Consider the following 25,632-nt stretch of genomic DNA (forward strand, 5'->3'; position numbering starts at 1 on the left):
AACCTTCAGAGCTGTTTGTTGATACTAAATCCTGAAGATTGCAAATGCCTATGTTAGTACCATAGAAAGTGAACTTCAGTGGACTTCCCTTGTGAAGAAATATTACCATAAGGACCATTATATAAGCAATCAACACAGTACACAGGAAATATTTAACATGTCATCACATTATTACATAATCCTTGGAGAGTCAAAATTAGCAAGACTCTAACTGTTACTAAGGCTGTAACTCTGCCTTGTTTAGTGGAGGGAGAATCTGGCCTTCCAAATCTTTCTTATTTCTCTTTGCAAGGGATTAATAAGATTGGTGGGAAAAAAAAAAAGAAAAAAAGAAGCATGTTAAATACCATGCTATTAAAAGCAAAACAGAGCAAGATGTTGTAAAACATAGTTAGGGAAGCAATATTTTTATTTTGTCATCATAAAATAACATTGTTTAAAGATCACACAAATTTGATAGATCATCTCTTTTTTCTCCAACATTAGGCCAGCACTAGAGTTGAGAAAGGTGTTTACCCATTTCTCTGTAAATTTATACTTTTAAGTAAAATAATTTGATTCTCTAAATATGCACTTTAATTAATTATGTCACACAGTAAATATCTTGCTCCTTTGGTCAGAGATAGTAAATGAAAACTTCAAATATTTGTATCTTCAATTTTTAAAAACCCAATATACATCCTTAACCAAGGAGTATTTACGGTACACACAAGCCATAGATACAAAATACACAGTATATACATGTCTTGAAAACAAATTGGAATTTATAAAAACTCAACAGCCAAATCACAGTAATTGAGGCACTAAATTAAAAGTAGTATCTTCTAGTCTTGATTATACAGATTACTCTGTGAACAATCAGGACTGTTTCATAAATATATATTATCTACAGAATTTGCTGTGCCAAAAAAAGCCAGCTGTGTTTAAGCTCAAAAGAAAAATTGCACTTTGAGATCGTTAACAGTTAACTTCTTATTTTTAATTCTTGAATATAGTAATCTGGTCCCAGTGCTTTTGGCACAGGTATTGAGTTGCAGTTTTGCTACGCTTTGTTATAAAACACAAGGTTCTTTTATTTCGTTCATTAAAATCTGAAGAGTCTTAAACAAACCTAGAACTTTGATACAAATCTATATAGCTACAATTGCTTCATTAAATAATATACACAAATATGCTCTTCCATCTTACATCTCAACAACTGGATACAAAACAGTCACTTGAATTATCTCCAGCCTTCTTAAGCTTACACATTATCAGTCTGCAAGCGACTGAAATACGGTTTCTGGCCACATCTTACACTAGATCACACCCCAGTATATAAGGACAGAAAATAAATGTATAATAAAAAGATTGGATAAATTAGAAGGGGTTTCTTGGTCTTGAATTCTTCTCCAACTAGTAATGATGCAGCACTGTATGCAGCCCAAAAGACTCCAAACAACTGAAAAAGAAGATGAACAGTCTTAGCTGACACCACAAGGAAGTCTCTCCAAATAACACAGTAAAAATCACTTCCCTCAGTATAATACAGAGTCAGCCACAAGAAGTAGTACTTGTCACAGCCCAAGAAGTTATGCCATTTGGGGTTTGTAATGCATTTTCATACTAGTGGTGCAAAGATAAGAACCTTGCAGAGATTCACCCTGAAGTAAACATAAGACTGTTAGTAGTAATCAAGTAACAGAGGTTCCATGAACGTGTATTTATTTTGAAGTTACATATTAGTTAACTGGCAAGTTAATGATTTACATTCTATCATTTATCAGTAATCACAGATTATCAAATCTCAAATACAGCAATTTTGTAACTGATCATACACTCTAGTTGTACTTCAATTATGCTGTTTGCCAGCAAGCTAAAGGGACAGAAATAATGAAATCAACAGAACAAACCTCCAGAAAGTGTACAGCTTAGCTCATAACAGAAGTTTATCAGTTAACTTTCCCAGGCTCAGCAGTAACTTCAAAGGCTACCTAAAAGGGTTTTAAGAAGTACTGGAAGTGTTCAAGAGCGTTATGCTGTTCTGGGATCTTTCAGGGAATGTTGCTGGTTCCATAAAAGGTGTCCAGCAGCAGGTGGTATCAGAGGCAGGTTTTTCTTTGTGCCTTACATTCCCCATCTCTAAATCAGAACAATCCTTACCTTCTCTGCAAAGGGTATGGAGAGCTTTGTACTGCTACCACTATGGGGAGGTCTCAGAACAATGACTAACGTCATATTCATGCTGCAGTGGCTAAAAATAATCTGGCTGATGGGGGAAGGGGGAGAACAGCTTATTTTCAGATTCTTCATTCTGAGGTTTAATTATGCATTCTCTTCTCAAAATGAGAATCCCATCTTTTTTGTAATGCAACTATTAGAGCACAGCAAAATACTTAAATACAATCTACTCTAGTAGCAACAGGTGTTGTTATAGCAACAGCACTGTATATCCCCAAGCACTCAAATGGAGCATTTAAAACAGCATTCAATTTCCACCATGCTAACCAAAAGGACCACAGAGCTCAATTTGTAGTTCTGAAAATTTTGACACATCATTATGTTTTCCCCGAGCAGATTACTTGAAGTATTAAGAAAGTGACTTAAAAATAACTAAATTCTCAATAGATGATATGAACTTACTTTTATTAGAGTAGAAACAACTTCAAATGATCCAACCACCAAAAGAACAGGTGCTATGACAATGAGGGGAAGTAGGGAATATCCTATTACACCAAGAACTTGGCCATAAGCAACCTGAAATTTTCAAGCACATAAAAATAAACTTTGCAGTACTCAATCTCTGTCATCAAATACAATTCGTTCTTGTTATAACACTATGAATAACAATTATAATGTATTCTACTCATGAAATTTCAGCTAAAGAAGGCTTGCTAGTATAAAAATTGGTTTTGCATGCTAAACCCTAAAATTAGAAATACTTTGTCTCTTTTTTTTTTCCCCAAAAACACTCTAAATGTTCACTTTCAAAGGAAGCCTTTACATATGATATCCAGGAGCACAGAACTGCAAAAGAGCTCTCAAGGACCATCTATAGTCCTGGTTGTCAAAAGCAGCAAAGACATAATTTTCTGCATTAATAAACTCATATCCATTATACATAAATAAATACATAAAGCACATGAATTTTATTTTTTTTTTTGTGTCAGTGGAAGACTTAAAACTTGATCCCTGTAAGGAATAAAATTCTAATTTCCAGCTGCAATTTATTGTGACTATCTAGAACAGAGTTGTTCCAAGTGCTTCCATAACTTCTTTTAGCTTCAGAAGGAGATGTCTGATTTTCCCCTGCTATGGTCTGTAATGTTCCTGTGCACACCTAGACTTCTTGGATTTAACAGGAAAAGTAGTGGCATCTCGTAAGCATTTTCTTGTGGATGATGATCCTTCATGACAAGCTCTGCAAACCAATACTTTTTCTCCAGTTTATACATCTGATACTTTCCATTTTGAGCCATAAACCAGATTGATTTGTGGGCATCTGTATTGTGTTGAAATGCAGAAATACCATGCAATCACATTTATAAACACTTTTTCTTTCAAAACAGCATTCACACACAAAGACTCAAGAAATCATGATTAAAAGGAAAATTTTAAAAATGTAGAGTAAATAACATAGGACCTCTGCAACACTGGTGCATCATTAATGCAATATCCATAGTACAAGCATAAAAATCAAGCATCACTGAACATTTAGTTCTTCACAACAGAGTTCAATGCTGCAGATCCATGTTAAGAAGTTTTATCCTCCTGACTGCTCCACTGCAGCTGTCTATGGGCCTTGCTCCAAGACATTTTGTGTTGTTTACACCTGAATCGCTTAATGAGTCAATTTGTAAACAGCTCAAGCAACTATTCCAACCCTGCTGGTGCAAGCAGCTGGAGGAAGGGATGCAGGCCACAACTCCAGTTGGCTTTGCAGTTGAGAAACATGCCCTGGCTTTTGTACTTTAATAGGTTTGAACTGCATCAGGCCAGGGATGAAAACAAACCCTGTAACAAAGCAGGTGCTTTACACACAAGGACATCTAACTGCTGTTAGCCCTCCAATTAAAAAAAAAAAAAAAAAAAAAAAGTTTCCATTTAGTCCAGTGACCAAAAACTTGAAAGCATTTCTCCCTCAAGAATGGACTTCAGTTCTGGACCACAGGAAGCTCTTATAATTTCTGGGATTCACAGCACAAATTTGCAGACTGTTTATCACTTCTAAGTACACCATCCATTGCACCAAGAGATTAGTTGATGATCTCTGTATTTTAGACTTCATTTTAGAGACTGAAAACCTGAAATGTTGACTTTACACTTAGCAACTGCATCAATTCTTAGCTGGTTACAAGATCCAAACCCAAACACTATGAAAACCCAGCTACTGCTGAAAAACATAATCAAGAGACTTTACATTACCTCCCTATACATCCTTTTCACATACAGGTACTTACTTCTCCTCCAAGAACTCTGGCCAGTAAAAAAATTGTCAAGGATCCAAATATCCAAATAGTTATAATCCAAGAAACAACCTTGAGAGATAAAAAACAATTCCTTTATGAGTAATTGTCATAGTGAAAAAGGAAAATGCATTTTCATAATTGCTTTCAATAGTGTTTAGTATCACAATGTAATTAGCAAATGAAGTTCAGAGGTTACATTTCCAGAATCACATTAATGGTAAATTTGGAGTGCACGGAACACACATGCAATGTCTTCTGGAAGTATTGTAACAGGAATAGGAAGTTGAGTTAAAACTACCCTAAATGTCTTCATATCCCATCTATTACAAAATAGGGGCTCAGACAGTTTTTAAAAGTCATCCCATCCACTATAAGGAGTTGGAATTCTCCTTCTTTCACTTATAAAGATGCCTCTTTATCCTTTACTCAAACTAAGAATGCTCAGAAGATATAGGACTTTAATTCTCAGTGGGACTTGATGATGACAAGTTAATAAAGAGCCTCTGATTCTTGGGACCAAGTCTGTCACTATTTTTTCTTGCTTCTTTCATAGTTCTGCTCTTAAACTAGAGAAGAAATCCTAAAATCATTCTCTGGCTTAAAAGAACCTTCAAATTAACTTTGCTGGTTTTGGTGTTGAGCCACTGAGAGGACTAGAAGTAAAGCTCTCCTTTCTGAAATGCCTTTTTAGAAGGAAACAACAGTCTTAAGTCAAATCTCTGTATCTCCAAACATACGATGACTGAACTTAAAAAATTAAGTCACTAGTCAGTTCAATACTTTGCTTAACTGAAAGTTCCATATTTCCAGAAGAATGAAATAGGAAAAAACAGATAAAAATCACAGCAGCAATAAAAAAAAAATATAGTGGCTTAATGCTATTTGTGAAAATAGCACATAGCCTCCTTTTACTTCCTGTTTTCCTCTACTGACTAAAAGAAGAGGACCAGATTAAAGTCTTAGAGCAGAAGTGCTCATCTCTCTCCAGTTTAGAGCCCACCTTTGGGTTTGTCTAGTCCAGCTGCTCTCAGTCATCCTGTCGCTGGCTGCTAGCTTTCCCCTCATACATATACAGCACTCCTGCATCCATATGGTAAACCCACTGCTCCTAAGAAACATTAGACCCAGTGTTCCTGTACAGAAAGTACACAAACTGCAGGAGGTGACTCATCTGTCACAGGGTCAAAGAATGGTCCTTGCTTTGCCAGGGAGACAGGTGAGTGGTCCACCCAGATGAATTGAACAAAAAAGTAGTTTAGTCTTTGAGCTTCATAGAGACAAGATACTGAGAGTGAATTCTTAGTCAGCATTTGGTACACCACATGGAAGCCAGAGGTTCCAAAGGGAATGATTTTATCCCACCATTCACAAGAATTCTTGCATAAGCACATTCTGCTGGTTTACATATGGCTTATTGCCATACTTGGTCACATTCAAAACAACTGTAACCACACATTTAGTTGTAAAGATTTCCAATGCAGGAGCACCTAGGCTTACATTCACACTGTTACTATAAATAACAATTCTTTATTTTAATAGAACACAAAGAAAAAAGCTAATGGGTCTTTATGGAATTCAATTAAATATGCACAATGCCTCCAGCTCTTCACCCTGGAGTTCAAAAGGAATTATGGAAAAAGTCTATTGACCAGAGGAAAGTTATTTGATTGTAACTGAACAAGGATGACAAAATAGCAAATGTCACTAATGAAGATTAAATATACCAGATAACAGCAGTAATATAGTATGAACTAAATAAGTAGCTTTATTTGTCAGGAAATTAGAATTCATGGCATCCAAACAAATGCTTTTCGCTAACATTTTTTAGTAATAAAAAGCAAGTTAACAAAAGGTCACAATTAAAATGGAAAGATTCACTAATATAACTATAAACCCATTAGTATCAATCTGGTTCCTCTAGAAACCACATCTTTCCTTTGTTTTACTGTATAAAAACAAACTTGACATTTCATCATGATTAACTTACCCGTGGGCTATTTAATGCATTTCTAACTACTGCCTTTCTACATATTAACTTGAGAAACAGCACTTGAAATGCCCCACATTAGTATGTGAAGAAAAGACTTTCTACCTACGTAAGAATGCAAATTGCTTAGCAATCACGTCCCCAAATTTAGTTCAGATTTCTTTATAGGCAGAAGATTTATACCTACCTTAAATTGTCCATATAATGAAATCATTGAGAAGAAGAGGACAACTGCCAGAGGACCCCAAAAGTCTGGATTGTCTCTCACTACCTGCCTATTGAACCCAAGAGATGGCATAGGCATCAACACACATCGAATTTTGTAGTAAATATCCTTCAGATCAATGTCGAGTTCTTCCCTGAAAATGTAAAGCAACTGAGCATTACTATACACCACAGTAATGAAATACAGCTAAAAAAATAAGTACAAGAGGTTTATAGAGCAAGACTCCTGTCAGCCACAAGGCTTTCTAAAGCCATGACTAGCAAAGGAACACTTTGTCCACAATAAAGCAACACCATACCTTCATGTTGTATTCATTAACTGGTGGGACACAGATTTATTTAATTATTCAAAAACAAATTACATGACTGAGAACAGAAAATATACACAGCATACCCAGACCAGGCTGGATGGGGCTCTGAGTAACTTGGACTGGTGAAAGGTATCCCTGCCCAAGACAGGGTGGGTGGTACTGGATGATCTTTAAGGTAGCTTCCAACCCAAACCATTCTAGGAGTCTGTCCCTGAGATTCCCTGACAGCCTGCATTAAGATAGGAGGTCTATTTTTCAGACACACTAGGACATGTGACACATTTGTATCATTGTAACTACAAGTCAAAGACATGCATAGATAAAGAATGTCTGTGCATTTCTATGCCAAGCAGTTTGCCATGAGCGCATTTACTATGAAAATACTTTATTTCAAATTCTGCAAGAAAGAATACCATTACATTCATTAATCTTAAACCATTCCAAATACATCACGTAAAACCAATATTTAAGTTTTTGTATTTATTTTGTATTTTGTACTGATTCTGTATTTGTATTTTTTATTTAAGTATTGAAGGAAGTTCTTCCTTCAAGAACAATAGCTTTCAACAGACCAGTTTGCTCCTGTTGTTTAATTTCTGGCTCGTTTCCACTGTGGGTAAAATAAATAGAAGTCACTTGAACTAGCAGCAATATGTATCAACAGATCTTCCCTTCTCTCAGTGCCTTCTCTGCTTCCTGTTACAAACTCTCTGCAAGCGGATACAAATTGGCCAGAAGACTCTTCTGCCCAGGTCTCTGATCTGGTACGTGTGGCCCTGACTGAACTAGCCTAATGAGAAAGGAATCAGACTTCCAAAGTAATGGGCAATTCCACTCCTTTATGTGCAAAACCTCAGTCATGACTGAGGAGCTCTGAAGAGTTGCAAGAGATTTCCAGCAGATATACCACTCCATATTTAAGAACACAGTGAAGAAAAAGGTAAAATTATATTCTAAGTCCATTTATGAAGGTTTTGATTTTTTGGCTTTTTCTTCAGAAAAGCTGAACTCAGAAATAAGTGCAAAGATATGACTCACCACAACTTCTGTTTAAAAAAACAAATACTGCTAATTCAGCCTCTCAAGGCAATTCCTGGATTTCTATTACTAAAGCTACTTCAGAAGAGGTATTACTAACTGGTGACTAAGTAACAGAAATTGTTCTTTAACCATCCCTGAATCTAAGGAATAGACTAGAAGCATCTATTTGCCACCATTTACTTAAGAAGGACATAGCAGACCTATACTTTATTGAGAAGACTTTGTAACACAAATCTTTGCTGCATGAAAATAATTCTTTCTCATTGTCTAGGTCTTCTGACAGTTTCTCATGTGAATAAATTGTCTTTTGCATGAAGCTGACAGCTACCTCACCTGAAAATGATGGTAGCTGTATCAGGAAAGAAGTGTCTGGAGTAAGGCTGCCCAATGAAAAAGTAAAAAAAAAAATAAATCTCACTTTATGGAACAAAACATTTGCACAGTAGCACTGTGTTGGTGAACTTCCCTTAGCAGGCTGCTGTTCTTTCAGTCCTTAATAGGATTGTAAGAATTCATTATGACACATGTTTCTGGGAATAATCAAAACAACAAAATTACACAAAAGTCAGAATTCCTATGTTGTCACCTCACTACACCAGTCTGTTTCTTAATTAAAAGTTAAGAGGTTCACAAAACAGACTTTTTCACACAAGGAGCTACTTCTGCAAACTTTAATTTAAACCAGTTCTCAAGTAGCACTGTCATCATTAAGCTCTCCAGACATCTGTTGTCTCCCAGCACTCTCATCTGAGTTCTTCAGAGTACTCTGTCTCACTCCAATTTTTTAAAGCATCATTATGTTTAATTCACAAGAAAACACTGAGACACTGAGAATGAAGTTGCTTAGGTGCAGAACAAGGACCAGGCTGCCTGACTCAGTGTAGTAACCTTAAGGTACAAATTTTCTTCAGCCAGCCACATTTCTGTGAACAGAACAATGGATGTGAGACTTTCAGTTTTAAGGCCATTATTGTCTTTCAGCATGAGCACCCTTTAAATCTAGCTTTATAGTAAAAGGCAGCCTCAAAGATTATAAAGTTTGTGCTACCTTGGTTATAGCATCCCTACTGTAATAACCATGATTCACAATGCTTTTGCTTCAGACTGACAGAATTGACTGAGATTTACTTAAAAGGAATCTTCCCACGGGATTGTCTTAGCCTTTGATTTTTGCACAATATCAAGAAATATGAATGCAAAAGATACAAAGAATACAGTCTCATTTTTTTAGAACCTTTACAAGATCAACAGTTAAAAGCAAAACAGACATAAAAGCTTTATCCTTATGGAGATTAAAATCTATAATGAGAAACAATGTTTCCATTCTTGTACCATAAAACCAGCAAACACTCATTGGTCAAGCAATTTGTAAAACAATTCTAGTCACAGCACAAGGCTGTGGGACAATGAGAGACTACAAGTTGTTTGTTTTCCCTACACAGCTAAGATAGATGCCCAAGAATAATTAGCACATACAGGAGTGGCTTGTTATCTTCTGGGTCATCATCTTCCACTTCCAGAAGCCAGCCATATCCTCTCTGTCTTAGGAATGTAGTCGCAGTAGATTCTTTGATGAATTCTCCTCCAAGATTTAGCTTAACATCTGGAGTTGTTATGGAACCACTAAGATCTAAAGAAAAAGGGAGAAAAATATAGACCTTTTTATGTCTTGCCAAAAGCCATTTGATTTTAAAAGTACTGGAAGATAACAAACATATTAAGCTACACCTGTTGGTCATCACCATAAAACATTCAAAGTTACAAAACAAAATGATACTTTCACAGATACATAATTTGAAAGTGTACTTGTGATCTTATTGCAATAGTAACAATGTTGGGTTAGGTCTGAAATACCAGGTTTTAGCTTTTCCATGGGACTCATGTTTTATGACACGGTGGTGGTACAACAGAAAGGCTTCCATTTGTGCTTTATCATTAAGTGTTTAAAGGCACAAAAGGAGGACACCGAGAGTCTCATCAGGCTATAAATTGGGAACTATTTATAATTTTCTCCTGATCATACTCTACCTCTTTTGGCACCCATTTTTTTATGGTGGCATTGTTTCAGCCAAAACCACTCTCTGATTTTATGTCAAATTTCCCATAAAAGGAAAACATTTGAAGATGTTTTAATTTGTAGCCTGCCTTCAATGCAGCTGAAAATGTTAGACAAAGAATGCTATCGGAGATCCTTAGGCTCTAGACAATAAGAATACAAGTTTTCTTTGACATACTATGATCTCTCTCTATCACAGTACTAAGCAAAACAAAGAGCAATTTATCTGGTCGGTTTGGGCAAAATTGCAAGTAAATATTAATATTTTTTTGCTCATTTTATTCAGTTATATATAGATGGAAAATAAAAAAAATAAATATAGGAAAGTAAATTAAGCAACTTGATGACAGAGAAAGATACATAAGAAGTGAATAATTCTTCCTTTAGGAAATAATGGATTTCCATTATCTGCTAAGAAGGAAAAATACAAACAGAAATGTGTAAATATTTTGTACAAGCTTACTATAAATATATTAAGAGATAAAGAAAATATTTTTTGCTTCTTCATCATTGTGTGTTTTTCACACATTGAAGTTCCTCAGCACAAATCTCCTGAAACACCTACCTATAGCAAGTGTTTCTGAGACACTCACAGAGACACATCAGGCCATATGTGTACATTACATTTGCTACATCCTCTTTGGAAATATTACAGTGTTATAGAAACAAAATTTGTAAAATAACAGAATCTCAAGGTCTTTAGCCAACATGTCTTAAGTGTTCATTGATCATTCAGTATTGCAATTAATTCAACAGAATTCTTCCCAGACCACTTTGCTAGGCCACTCATCAGATTCAAGCTTCTCCACAAATGCTTTTCAACTATTTCATAATCGTAAGAGTTACTGATCCATTCCTTTGATTCTTGGAACACCTTGTAAAGATCACCGTAACTTAAAGCAGGAATTTATTTCTCTTTGCTCCTCCCAGTCCCATCATGCATACACCGTTCTCACCAGACTCAAACAAAGCCTTCCTCTGCTGTTTACAGAGGGAGGAAAAAAGAGAAACCTTAATGCCTGGGCATCAAGCTGAAGCCTCAGAAGTTTCCTCTTGCCTGCGGACCCTTATGTCATTACGAAATATTTGTTTCTGCTACAACATAACACTTCTTTGCCAGGATAGGTTCTTGCTACTCTGTGCATAAATGCAGCGGTCAAAAGAAGCAAACACAGCAATCCAACCAGCAGTTTTCTTTCTCCCTTCTCAGGGACCACTTACAATCCATCCTCAGACACAGATATTCCTACACATGTCGTATTTACCAAGACTACTTTTAGCAGTTGGTGAATACCTGCGATCACACTTTTGATTTACAAAATCTATGAACATAATCTTAAGTCTGTTTTGTGAGACCTAGGGGAAAAGGGATTGGTCACCTGCTAGAAGAGCAGCTTTGAATGAGAATTTTAACTGTGGGGCAACTGGGTGCTGGAAAATCTGCCCAGAACTGATGACACTGATGGTTCCTAACAAGAGTCTGGGTGCCTTCACTGATACTATCTCGGGCTGAGCACCACAGAAGCAAAACCAAGGTCTCTCAGATGCCTCATTTCAACAAACCATTGTAGAAAACCAGCTTTCAAAACAGTCTTGACTCTCAATTTTGAAAAAGCAATACAAGAGGCAAAACTCCAAACAATCTGCTCTTTCTACTACATCTGGTAGTAGATTGTGAACATCTCTCCAGCTTTCTTCCATGCAGCTCCTACATCCCACAGAAATAGGATGGGGAAACTGAACAGACAATTTTTAGTTTTTCATATGGATGGACATTTGGGAAACATGTAAAAATTAAGAGTGCAATGTGTAATACTTTAATTTTAAAACATCAAGATGTTTAATTTTGCTTATGTTTTCCTTTGCAAGGGTAGGTCTACCCAGCACTTTGAGGACAGGACTACACCTGAACAGGCAGGAGATCACACCTTGCTTGTACTCATAAAAAACACAGAGCCAAGTGTAATTCAACACAACCTACCAGAAAAGTGGCTTTACTGGACCAGGTTCGGCATTGCCCAACAAATAATTCCAGGGAAGAAGAAGAGAGCTGCTGCTCAGAGGTACATGGATCTTTTTCAGGCCAAGGTGAAGAAGAAAAAACTAAACAAAGGAAAACTAACCAGCAAAAAAACCTCAGAAAAAACCCAAAAAACATAGCCACGACTGTACTGTTGACTTGTATTTCTTTTCAGAAGGACTGTGAAGTTCACTAAAGAATAGGTGAACAATTCTAAATTACAATTCTACAGTAATTTCTCCAGCAATTCCTTTCCAGGGAGGGGTCACATGAGTAAGGATTTATACAATTCCCTAGTCACAATTATAAGAGTAACTAAATACATACATGAAAGTAGAATCCTTGTTATTCAAATGGGGAGAGACCGAAAAACAATTTTCCAACAAAGTAAGTTTGCACGATGTTGACTCCTGCACGTTCAGTTTCCAAGTTTGAAGGCACATCTTCACGGCATGCCGGTACAGCACTGCTATTTGTGCAGCAGTTTGGCAGCAGGCCACACTTCACCCCCTAAATTACATACACGGCTTCTTCCCTCATGACCGTGCTGCAATGACACACGGCGCAGACACTCGGGCACAACATTGCAGCAAACGTGAACGTACGACACAATCCTCGGAAGACAACAAGGTGGGCTTCCAGCCACACGGGAGCCAGAGGAGCGGGCGGTGACAGCGGCCACGGCCGTGTCACGTAGCCGAGACAACCTCGGCTCCGGCTCTCGGAGGAGCTGGGGAGCGGAGCGGCACGGCCGCCTTTGCCACGCCGCTGCCGCTCCCGCGATGCGGACGCGGCACCGAGCGGGGCGCACCCGCGGCTGCGGCCCCCGGGCAGCGGCCACCTCGGCCAGCCCGCTCCGCCCCCAGCCACGACACCAACCGCGGACGGAGGGCAGGGAAGGCCCCTCCTGTATCTGCGGCCCGCCAACAGCCCGCTCCCCCGGGGCCCGGCCGAGCCCCTGCCTCGGGATAGCGAGCGCGGCCCTGCCCGCGGCCCCGCGCTCACCTTCGGCGTCGGCCGAGGAGACGAAGGTGAAGTCCCCGCTGCCGGGCGCGTAGAGCGGCGGCTGCTGAGCGCCCGGGGGCTGCATCTCCCCGCCCTCCGCGGGGCGGCGGGGCCGGCGAGAGGCGAGCGGCTACCGGGGCCTGGGGCCTCCCGGGTCCCTCCTGCGGCGGCGGCGGCGGCACCGAGCCCAGGGCGCAGCCGCCTCACGGGGCGACAACAGGCGGCGCCGCCGCTGCCATTGGCTGCTCGCAAGGCGCGTCCGCACTGGCCGCCGGTGCTCCAGCGCTGACTGGATCCCGGGGCTGGCCCGGGAGTGAGGTCACTTCCACTGCGAGCAACGCTCCTCCTGATGGGACGAATCCTTCCTTCCTTCCTTCCTTCCTTCCTTCCTTCCTTCCTTCCTTCCTTCCTTCCTTCCTTCCTTCCTTCCTTCCTTCCTTCCTTCCTTCCTTCCTTCCTTCCTTCCTTCCTTCCTTCCTTCCTTCCTTCCTTCCTTCCTTCCTTCCTTCCTCCCTTCCTCCCTTCCTCCCTTCCTCCCTTCCTCCCTTCCTCCCTTCCTCCCTTCCTCCCTTCCTCCCTTCCTCCCTCCCTTCCTCCCTTCCTCCCTCCCTCCCTCCCTCCCTCCCTCCCTCCCTCCCTCCCTCCTTCCCTCCCCTGTGAGTCATGCTTTTGGCTGACCTGTAGAGACACCTATGTAGCACTAAAGAAATTGTAAAATAATACAGTTGAGACGTTGTTGCCAATCCCTGTTATCATAAGAAGACAAACACTGGCTCTGGTTGATTCTTCTTTGAAGAGTCAGAAAGTGGGATCTCACTTTTCCTGTGTTCAATGACTTAACAGAAAAGCTCCCAAGTAACTCCACTTAGGCTTAGTGGGTAAATCCATTCATTTTGCTCCTTACTGAATACCAACACATATTCTGAGAGGACACTTTTTTTTCCTGACATCTCAAGGAAACATTTAAATGTGGCGTTCATGCTACATATTTTTAATTCTATTTCATACATAGATCTCATTAAGTGCCATGGGATATAAATAGAAATGTATTATAAATAGGAAAAGTTACAGGTCCAGAAACAGAATTAGAGCAGTGGTTTGATTTGTAGAAGGAACCTTATTTTTCATATATATCCCATTGAAGGAAATCACTGGAAGTTCCATCTAAAAAAAAAAAAAAAAATCTACACAAGTAAAACATGCATGAGTCTCCATGTTTGTTACGGAGAGAACATGAACCGACATTCCTACTTTGCTATATCCAAGGATCACTCAAATTTGCATATATATAAATTATGATTTGGGTTCAGATTCTCTGTGGACATTTTACAGCAATTATCAGTTTCCTTGAATCAGCAGGAAGAAATCACCCATAATTGCACATAACCTATTTTTAAATCAAAAATTGTCCTGATAGTACAAAATGCCCATACAGATACTTGTATAATCAGATTTTCCCTTTTAAAAGGTGAGCAGTCAAGACATCTGTAAAGAGCACCTCATCTTCTTAGCTGTTATGTGGAACTTTGTCACAAGACCTTTGCAATAGGCTTCTTTCAGTTTCTGATGTCTCCTTCTCTTTACTCAGTTACAGCCAGCCTGTCAGAGTTCAAGGAGCTTTCGGATGACACTTTTAGTCATATGGTTTACTTCTAGGTAATCCTGCAAGGATGTGGGAGTTGGACATTATGGATCCCTTCCAATTTGAGACATTCTGTGATTCTATTGTTATATTTAACTATACTCCTATGAGTGTGCTGTTCCCTGTTGTTGTTGGGATGCTTCTGGAAACTGCCCTCCAGAGGATGCCAGACAGGTCAGTTGTTAATAATAAAACTATAGAATTATGGAACCATTTAAGCTGGAAAACACACTTCAGATCAAGTCTAACCATTACCTTAACTCAGTCCACGAAACCATGTCTCCACGTGCCACAACTACACTTCTTTGAGCATTTCCAGGGATGGCGACTCCACCACTTCCCTGGACAGCCTGTTCCTATGACTAATAAACCTTTCAGTGAAGAAATTCTTCCTTTAGCCAACCTAAACCTCCTCTGGTGCTTGAGGCCATTTCCTCTCATCCTACCACTTGTTACCTGGTAGAAAAGGCAGATCCCCACCTGGCTACACCCTCATTTCAGGCAGTTGTAGAGAGCAACAAGGTCACCCCCGAGCCTCCTCTTATCCAGGCTAAACACCCCCAGCTCCCTCAGCCACTCCTCACAGGACTTGTGCCCCAGACCCTTCACCAGCTCCTTTGCCCTTCTCTGGACTTGCTCCAGCACCTCAATGTCCTTCTTGTAGAGCAGGGTCCAGAACAGCACTCAAGGCAGGTCCTCACCAACGCTGAGGGGACAATCCCTGCCCCAGTCCTGCTGGCACACTATTGCTGATACAGGCCAGGATGCCATTGGCCTTCTTGTCCCCCCAGGCACACACTGGATTATGTTTAGCCTCTGTTGACCAGCACCCCCAGGTCCTTTTCCCCCAGGCATCTTTCCAACCTCTCTTCCCCAAGCATACAATGTGGCAAGGAATTGTTGGGACCAAAGTGCAGAACCCAGCACTTGGCCTTGTTGAACTGCATACCACTGGCCTTGGTCCACTGATCCAGCCTGTCCAGATCCCTCTCTGGAGCCTAGACTCCTTTCTTAGTTTGTGGTTTTTATTTGTTTATCTGCTTGGTTTTATTTTTTCTTTATATTAACCACATACAGGGATGGCAATAAAGAATGCCATGTCAAGGAATAGCTTGCATTTAAGGCAAACCTTTCACTTGCTTCATTCCAATTCTTATTTACTGAAATAGGATTTTAAGCTGTTTAGTACTTTTCTCCTGACAAGACCAACAACATACACTGCTAGAACAAAACTTGGTGATTTGGGGCACAAAAGTGGGGTACCCCTTGATAAACACAAGGAGTAGTCCTCAGGGCACTGTAAAAGGGTGGGAGGAGACAAAAGAGAAAGAGATGAAATATCACACTGGATCAGCTTTAAGGAGGAAACTTGGGACAATGATAGTTGATGACAGAATATTATGCAACAAGATGAGTCACAAATGCACTTTTTATTAGTGTACCGAAAAGGAGCAGTGACAAATGAGGCTGCATGACAGCTTGGGTGACTCGTTCTGTCTCTCCTTGTTTCATGCTTTCATGCACCAGACCCTGTGCTATATGCATGTGCTGTGTCATTTTCTAAGCGTAAGTGAAATAACACATAGGTTGATGTGAAGCAGAAGACAATTCTATGATACTGCTGGTACCTAGCAAAGATGAGATATTGCTCACTATTTGGAAATATTTTCTGTATTTTCTTATCATCTGCTTCTGACTGTGATCTCTGTATGAACACAAGCAGTTAAGTAATTTGACTTCTCTGCTTTCAATAGACTATTTATAAAGACACTCATTATCATTCATTATCTACTTTTAAATATAATTTTGATAATACAAGAAAACTTGCTTTAATTATTTCCTTTTCTAGGGATTTTCTGCCCAGCTAAGATCCAGATGGAATTTCACATCAAAGAGACACTGAAGGAGACAAAGGATGGATATTCTGCCCATGCCTATGTAAAATAACAGTGAGTAAGTAGGTTTTCAAGAGTTGCTCTTCCGAATGCTTTGTGTAGTGATCCTTCACTACGTGAGTAGTGGCAGGATCAAGAAATCCACCTGAACCAAACACTCTGGATTTTTCTCAACGTTTGCTCAAAATAGTAAGGTTTTGGTCGCCTCCTTTCAGTCCCCTTCAAACGCTATAGGAGGAGCCCTCTGTCGCCTGCCTGAGCTGTGCCAGCGGAGGGCACTCTAGCACTGCTTTTGGTAGACCAGACCTTGTCCGGGTTCCAGGTCGAGTTTTATTCCTGAGGGGGATAAAAAAAAGAGTACTTGAAACCAGCTGAGTAATGTTGTTTCGCCCAGAAGCTGCTGCTAGATTTCTCAGCAATTTCTGCATTTTTTCGTTCTGCACACTTCAGAAATTGCCTTTAGATATTAAGGCCCACACCACAGGTAAATATGTGAGCAATCATAAAGTCTTTGATCTGTTGGAATTTAGGGTGCCTTATAGCTCTCTGCACGTAGCCACCCTTACATGTATTTTAGCTGTTGGCAAAGGCTGGCTTCATTCCTACCACCAGTGGGATTTTGCTTTCCTTCTGGCTTACTGTACGGGAGGAAGGGAAAGGGAAAAGGAAAAGGAAGCATTTCAACAGGCTGTAATAAGCTGTGCTGCATAAAAATGCCTTTCTGGATCATCACAAATACATCCTGTCTGCCATTAGGAAAGGCTTCTGTTTAATTTTAATGTTAGACATTAAAGAATCATTCATTATGCGAATTTACCAAAACACATTGTAATAATTACTGTGTGAAAAGGAAGTCAGAACTACTGATATTAAGAGTCATCTTCTGATTTCTTTGGGATGTTTGGAGCCAACTGCCATGACCAGGCAAGTAGGCAGACTGCTGTGGAGTTTTATTCCTAAAGTCTCAGAGTAGTATCAGATTAGGTTAATTGTTATAATAGAAATCATCCACTTTGAAATGGATTTGCATTTGCATCTAGGGTTGTTTTGGGTCTGCCCCACTATATCTAATTGCTCGAGTCAGTATTGCTCAAATTAGTGAGGCCTGGCTTCTTGGAGCAGTATGACTGGTTTAGTCTAGATATTCAAGTCCCACAATAAACATCTCATTCATGAATTAAAGTTACCATCTTTTAATGAAACCATTAAAGAATGAATGAATGAATGAATGAATGAATGAATGAACTAATTAATTAATTAAATGTATCATAGAGACACTCATTTCTACTGACAGCAGGAATATTTACTAACTGAACCATTAATTCTGGACTGAAAAACAAGTTTTTGATAGCTGTATCATAAAATTTAAAATACTTATGAACTGGAAATTGTTCTACATCAAGAAACCAATCTCTTTTTCTGGCAACAGAAGGGCATTGCACAACCTACATTGTAAGCAAACAAGATATTAAGTAATTGTACAAGGAGGAAACTTGCAGAGAATGTACCCTCAGATAATATGGAGACAGTTTTTGGCAAGCACCACAACACTTTCCTACTTTTATTTTACACCATAATAAAGTATATTGTGCAGAGAATTTTCAGTGTTTTAATAACCTCTGAAGTTTGTATTCTACTACAACATGAAAATCCTACAACTTATTTAGAAAAGAAATTTCTTGTATGTTTGCACTGAAGTTGTGATATATTCTATATCCTAAATTCCACAAAGTATCAGAGTACTCCTTTCAAGTTAGTAATGCATACCATAGTCAAGTCGATCTGGCAGACTGACCCCAGAACTGACTAATATGCATGAACTGCCACTGAGATTGCAAAGGTGACACAGTTCCCCTCTCTGACCTACTGCTGGCTTTCTGTGAGGCCAGCCACTGGATACCAGGGTTGAAAAGTTTGTGTGTTTTCTAGGGCCACACAATCCAGTAACTGAGATGGATATGGCAATTCATATGTCTGCCTTTGATGACTTGGTAAAAAAATGCTTCTCCTGGATTTGTTCCACAGGAAGATCCCATTTGATCTTCTGTGAGTTATTTTCTCTGGGCTGAAGGGCAGTTCATATTGAGTAGGCTGGGTTTATCTTTTATGAAAACAAAACTTGCCATATAATTGGTAGCATCAAAATATAGACATCTGTAGTATGTGAGACAGTAAACATCATATTCTGTCTAACAGTTTGCTATTAGAAACATACCAAAACAGTTCAGTTAACAATGTGACCTTTTTTCCCCATCCCATTCATGGTTGAAGATATCAGAAATATGAGAAGGCTATGCTTATTGTACATGAATAATTTGACAGCTACTGAGGATGCCATAACCAACATTGTGAGATAAATCCCTGATGAGCTAAGCGACCTTGAAGAAATCTCTCTAAGCAACTGCTGTATCTCCAGAGATGCTGTGGAAATTCTGAGTAAAAATAATAATAGTAAGTTTACAAATGGAATATGTGTGTTTTGAAAATCAATACATCATTTTGTAACAGAAGGAAAAAACCCATATAATTCTATGGTTCTAAGTCCTTTGTTGTTCTAACCAATATGTTAACAGATGGCTTAAATGACAGAATAGAGGATGCACTTGTAAAATTTCTGATGATACTGGGTTTTGAAGGCTTGCAAGCCCTATTGGAATACAAAACCACAAATCAAATTGCATGTAGTTAAGAAGTGATTCAAAAACAGCAATAAGGAATTCATTACAGACAGACATAAAGAGCTGTAGCTGTTAATGAGTCATCGTTTTCATTAATATAAATGGAGGTTTACCTATGTAATAGATAAAAATTGAGGCTCTTCTGTGAAAGACTAGAAAGATTGTGCTGTTGCAGAAAATATGTGCTAGTGAGTCCTGAAAAACAAGTCTGTGTTCAGCTTCAGTAGGATTATTGAGAAAGGTACAAAGAAGTTGAGAGAGAGCACCAAGAATAGCTAGAGGTTAATAAAATGTGACTTATGAGAAATAGTTTAGTTTTGTTTTGTTTGAGAGAGAAAGCTGAAAAAGAGCTTTCCCAGTGGACATACAATCTCTCATATTTGAGAAATGCTTTTCTCTGTAACCAAATATTGACTCAGCAGCTTGAGGATTATCTGGATCTCTTTGTTGGCAAGTGAGACTGGAGTGAGAATAGTATCATATCCTCTTCTGGAAGAAACAAGTCAAAAGAAATTAAGGGAGAGCTGGCCTTGCATTAGCCTCAGATCCAACAGCCTGTAACACCCCTCAGTCTTGATATGATTTCAAATGGTGTTCACTTTATCTGTGTGTTTTTTATGAGCTCATTTTTATTAGCTCTGACATTAACTTTCTAGATTAGCAAAAGCTCTTAAGAAAAAGCTAACTAAATCTGCAGCCTGATGGATAACAGGTAGGTGTTTTACCATAGGGATTTTTCCAGGGATGGTATAATTGTCTGACCTAGCAAAAGGAAACTTCTCCTACCAGCCAGACAATTAGTATATATTAGTATAGTTACATCTTCATAATTCGCTACGTGAAAATTTATTGCCAAGACAGAATATTCCAATTAAAACTTAGACCTCTAAAATAGCAACAGAGTGATTAGAGCATATTAGTTCTACAAAAGAGGACATGAGTAGACATAAACAAGAAGTATTCTGTAGTTATGTACCACAAATGAATTCTTACTCTACAGCAAAACAGCAGATAGCTTATTTCAAGTGACTTTATCATCTTTAATACATCACCACTTTTGGTTTGCAAAAAGACAGCTTTCTTTTCTTTGTACTTTCTTTCACAGTAAGCTGTCTCACATTTAATATGTGCTATGAGTTGACATCTGGATATTATAACAAAGTTGCAGGTGTGCTCTCAAGTTCATGTTGTACCTTCACTTTACAAGAAGACTAAAACTTTTTTAGGTCCTGGTGTATACAAGTCAGAATGAAGTGTCCAGGACCCCAGAGTCTACAAATGTCCCAGGAGAGTACCGTGCACATGAGACAGCTCCAAACACAGAGGAGGAAAAGACGAGTCACTTGGCTGCCTCTGTAAAAAGTGGTGGCCAACCAAAGCACTCCTTGCTTCCAGTCTGCCAGTGGAATGAAGGGGCAGGAGCACCTTCCTGTTAGAGCTGCTGTTTCACTTCTCTGGGCACTGTTAAATCATGGGTGCTTGTACATCATGAACCCATTAACTCCCTGTTACCTCCTTATATGTGCTTGTGCTCATGGATTCTGTTTTGTGCTGGGCAGTGCTTCAGGGCTATTTCATTTAGATGCTTTTGCCCAGCCAATTAAAAGAAATAGAGCAATTTTCCTGTAGTTTGGTTCCTTCGAAGGCATGATTCTAATTCAGGAAAAAGCTAAATTCAGCAAAAATATGTATGTTATCTGTATTGACAAAATCTGATATAGTGTAATATTTTCCACCAAGCAGAAAAATCCTATATCAGACATATGGACCCAAAACTGAATAAAGCTGAAGAAAATAGAAAAAAATTATATAAAATTGCTGTGGTGCATCTGTGAAAACAAACACATGGATTTTTGCAGTACATACTTATTTTTAATTTTGACATAGAACAGAGATCTCAACTTCGTATAGTAAAGAAGATATTCTCATCAACATTTAAGAATTCCAATCTTTTCAGTTTATTAGTTGCTTAGCAGAGCATCTTTGTGCTTCAAAGCAAAACTCTTTCAGATTGGTCAAAATCCAAGCTCTTGGTAACCCCTTCATCTCTTTTCTCAAGGCTGAATTTGGTTTCTTTCCCTCCTGCTTCCTCCTGTTTTTATTATGTGTATTCTTTTGTTTAGTCTTTATCACTGCCACCTGAGCCTGCAGATCAAGGCAAATCTCTTGTGCTCCACGAATTTATTCTGTAAGAAAATACAAGTAGAAAAGCACACACTCTGTTTTCTGGTGGATATTGAGTTGCAGCACACTGAGTGTTTTTGTCTTGAGATATATAAATCCACTCTGACAGTTAAGACAAATGATACAAAACCAAAAAGCTCTATTAGGCCTCATAATTAATGTACAAGGATATGGACAGATGTTTGAAATAGTGAAAGGACTTCATTTTCCATTTAAAGGCAGTTGCAAAACTCATGTCTAGAAAGCTGCTGACAGAATAGTGTTAATGGCTGTTGGTGAACCAAAAGAAGAAAGTGTCTGCAATCCAGGCAGGGAGCCTTGGAAGAGCAAAATCCTGGACAGATGGTAAAAATTCAGTCCGGGAGCTTGAAGGGAGATGGATGATCTTTTTTTTTGTGAGACCCTAGGGAGAAAATTAGTGAGCAAACCAGGAGCTCTGACATGATGCTAAGAAATTAGAACGAACAAGAAATATTTACTTTTTGCTCCAGGTGCCTGTGCAATTTTGTTGCCAGTTAGAATTTCAGACATAATAGGACCAAGCTGGGAATGGAAGCTATAGAGCAGTCAAATTTTGTGTCTGAGAAAGAAAATAAGAGCCAGATGAGGGCTTATGTCTCACACTATGCCAAAAGTGTGACTATACGAGCCTTGAGGCAATCTACTTCCTAGAGCTAAAAATGAGTATGTTAAGTTTTTTGGTAAGAAAGGGAATGAAGAGAAAGACATGCCCATGAACTTGCAAAAAGGAGCAAATGATGCTGTTCAGATAGCTAGGGACAAATCTATACAATTTTGATTTGACAGTGTTATCGAATAAACCTGCTGGTTTCACTTGCTCTTAGCCTCTTGTGCTATTCAGCCATGTTGTCCCAGTCTGAAGACCTTCTGTGTTCTATGGAAAAAATGACAAAACCACACATGACTTAATGGTTGTAATTAAAGGACTATTCTCTCCCTCCTAACATGTTATGTTGTCTTTTATCCCAGAGTGTCATTTCTCCAGAGGGAGCACATTGCAATGGCAGCCTTTTGCCCTCCCTTTGTGCTGATTCACATAAATACTATAGTGCATTGCAGTAGAATATCAGGCACTGGAAATGTGGAATATCATGCTATATAGTGAACATTTTCAAAAACTGGTAAGTGAGCCTTTGGAAGACAATTCTAAAGAGAAGTCAAGTGTAGTCTGTGGATAGTCTCAGTCCTATCAGAAGAAAGGTATAATAAGACCAGATCCCAGTTTTTCCATGGTGGAATCAATGAATAAGCTTACATTACATAAACCAGTACATTTCAGTATTTCTCTAAAGTATTTTGAAGTGAAAAATTAACCATCAGTGTCCTCTCCTCCATGCCATAAAGCAAAGGAGCCAGAGACTTATACAGCTGATTTTTCAGATTTTCTCAGTTGCTTTCCCCAGTTTTCTTCCACAGTATCTTGGAACCACATTCTTTTCTATTTTGTATTTGCTTGTAGTGAGCACAGTAGTGCTGCCTGCAAACATGAACAATTTTAGGTTTGTTTTTACAGTCTATCCCCTTCCTTCCTAGAAATCTGATGATTAACGAGCTGAGTTATAACATATTCACAACTTAAGGATAAAAAGATGCTGATGAGATACTTAAAATGCCAAAACACAGACATAGAAAGCAGGAAACTGCACCCTACAGAAGAGCATTGTTTGTTGCTACAATGCGGTAGAGTGTGGTACAATACCGTATGCTTTCAATGATTTATGAGCAATCATTTAACCTGCCTTCTCAGCCCTCTGGACCTGAATTAGCCTCTTGATAGCTCTGATTAACTTGGTCCCCTTCAGTCATATAATGCTGGTTTTGCTTGTAGATAAGCAGCTTTTGGTTCGTTGTATTTGGACTGTTTCCCACAAGTGGTATAAATATGTCCTTAATGCTTCTTACAAGTTCATTAATAAGATTAGAAGGATGACTGTAATGTTTGTTGATTACTATCCAGTATACTGCTAATCCATTAGTGGTGAGGAAAGGGAAGTGCACAGCATGGATTTGAACATAAATCTCAAACAGTAGCACTTGTTAACTTTCAGCAGCTTATGTATTTTATTGTGCTCATTGCTAATTAAAATTCTTACACGGAAAGCTTGCTTCACCCTGGGCTTGACCTGCCTCATATGATGCACTGAGGTGGCAGGTTCCTTGAATTAGGGTAGTTTGGGCATGTGACAAGTATTCTCTGATCACCTTTTTTGTTGTGAGGCTCTAATAATCAGCTAGCACGCAAGAAGTGTATTAGTGTCCTTACTGTATTAGTTCTCCTGTGTGAAAACATATTGGGATTCAGTAGGAGGGAAATAAGGTTGGGACTATTGCTAACCTTCACATCTGGCTTTTAAATTTATTCCTCTGCACTTCTTTTCCTTTCATTCTTTAACTTTACTCTTTTCTCCTCCCTCACCCTGTTTTCCTGTGAATCTTCCCTGACATCCTTCTTTTTAAAACAGAGAGATTTTTAACAAAATGTATTTAACTAGACTTTAATGGGGATATTGGAATGGTCAGATTACTTTTGTGGGAGCTGCAACAGCTCAAGATCTTTCAAGACTGGGACCTCAAAAATTAGCTTGATCTGGATCTACTGGTACCGCCTGCCTCAACACAAAAACATAACAGTAATGGGCTTATTAGTATTAAAATTTGTTTTTTTCCCTCCAAATTATAAGAATATAATAGCAAAACCAGCAAAGCATTGCTCCTCTTCAAGCCTGTGAATATCCCAGGATCCAGAGAGAAATTGCAGTGATCTGGAGATACTTGCAGAAATTTAACTACATAGCTACTCCTGTCCTTCTTCAAGGCACACAGAGGTCTCAGAAGCTTAACTCATATTCCCTTGGGTTCTCCACTCAAAATTAGCCCAGACCACTTCCAACTTGCAGTTTGAAAGTAGGAATGTGGAGTACACCTGGCTCCCTGCAGCCAGTAGCAGTAGTGCCTTACTAGGAAATTCTGAAAGCTCATGCACTGAAAGTAGGACAGTGTCAGCTCACACATAGTCCTAAAAAAGGCCTAGACAACCCCTGCTCTGAACTATATATTAGAAGATGAGAGTGAGTGCCAAATGGAAGCAAACTTTTCCCAGTATGACATGAAAAGAAGTAAGAGTGACCAGGAGAATTCTTCCTCAGGCCTTGGGACAAAACCAGTATTTCATGAAAGCCACAGACTGGAAGATGAGTGATTATATCAATATCCCTCAAGAGTCAGGGTAGCAATAGCCAATTCACAGGTAGATATCTGCCCTGAACCTGAGGGAGCTTGTCACCAGCAGGAAGCACTCTGGCCAGCACTCATGGCCCATTACACACAGTTCTGCTCCACTGATGTCAGTGGGAGATTCTCTGGGATCTTCCGTGGAGCCTGGGCTTTGCTGCTCCTTTGCCTCTCCTGACTCTTGAACGTGCACAGCCTCATCTTTCGCAGAGTACTAGTGCTCATCTGTGACTGGCACAGAACCACCCTTAAACTGTTATACTCCTTCTGCTGACATGCTAACCTCTGTGAATCTTCAGCAAAGATTCAATAAAAATTTCAGAGCGAAGGGAATTGGATTACTGAGCATCTGCTCTACATAATGTGAAAAATAAATTACTATTGTTGCTAGATAAGGAATCAGAAATCGCTCCTCACTTTTAGCTTAATTTCAAATGGGAAACTTCTTATTTATGTCAAACTGATGCAAGAGCAATTTGTTTTTTCATTAAGCCTTGCACTGAGTTTCCATTTTTAAGTCTCATGTGACCCCTGAAAAAAAGAAAAAGAAAATCACAATAACATTCCAATCTACACTTTGGACACAGAGGAAAACCAGATGTTTTCTTTAAAATATGAAGTGGTCTTCACACACTGGCCGCTGTAAGAGCAGATTTGCTACCCAAAATGCTAAAACAAAGATGGAAGGATAAATTGAATATAAACCACCCTATCTTCTGCCTTAAAGGTGACACAGAATATTTCCTCTACAGACTTGATAAGCAAAAGTTTTGTGACAGATGAAAACAGCTACTTCTTTGAACTGTGCTTGAGCCAACACAATTTTATTTAACAAGGACCATAAGAAAGCACTATTTGTATGATTTGCTTTGTATATTTCTGTTTTAT

General features: G+C 39.0%; 1 protein-coding gene and 1 long non-coding RNA gene across 2 annotated transcripts; one reads left to right on the forward strand and one right to left on the reverse strand.

The window, feature by feature from the left end:
• Positions 1-391: 391 nt before the first annotated feature.
• Positions 392-13,384, reverse strand: YIPF4 (Yip1 domain family member 4). The gene is made up of 6 exons (XM_086878087.1): positions 13,094-13,384; positions 9,489-9,642; positions 6,623-6,794; positions 4,440-4,517; positions 2,623-2,736; positions 392-1,441 (listed from the first exon to the last, which is right to left on the reverse strand). Exons 1-6 carry the CDS (start codon positions 13,176-13,178, stop codon positions 1,304-1,306), a joined length of 741 nt encoding a protein of 246 aa, XP_086734213.1. The 5' UTR covers positions 13,179-13,384; the 3' UTR covers positions 392-1,303.
• Positions 13,385-14,681: 1,297 nt separating this feature from the next.
• On the forward strand, positions 14,682-22,457 carry LOC111926971 (uncharacterized). The gene is made up of 4 exons (XR_015283525.1): positions 14,682-14,909; positions 16,585-16,688; positions 18,902-19,081; positions 20,535-22,457. It is a non-coding gene; the product is annotated as an uncharacterized LOC111926971 (long non-coding RNA).
• The last annotated feature ends 3,175 nt before the right edge of the window (positions 22,458-25,632 follow it).

This window comes from Cyanistes caeruleus, chromosome 2 (assembly GCF_971803275.1).
Source record: "Cyanistes caeruleus chromosome 2, bCyaCae1.hap1.1, whole genome shotgun sequence".
Lineage (NCBI taxonomy): Eukaryota > Metazoa > Chordata > Aves > Passeriformes > Paridae > Cyanistes > Cyanistes caeruleus.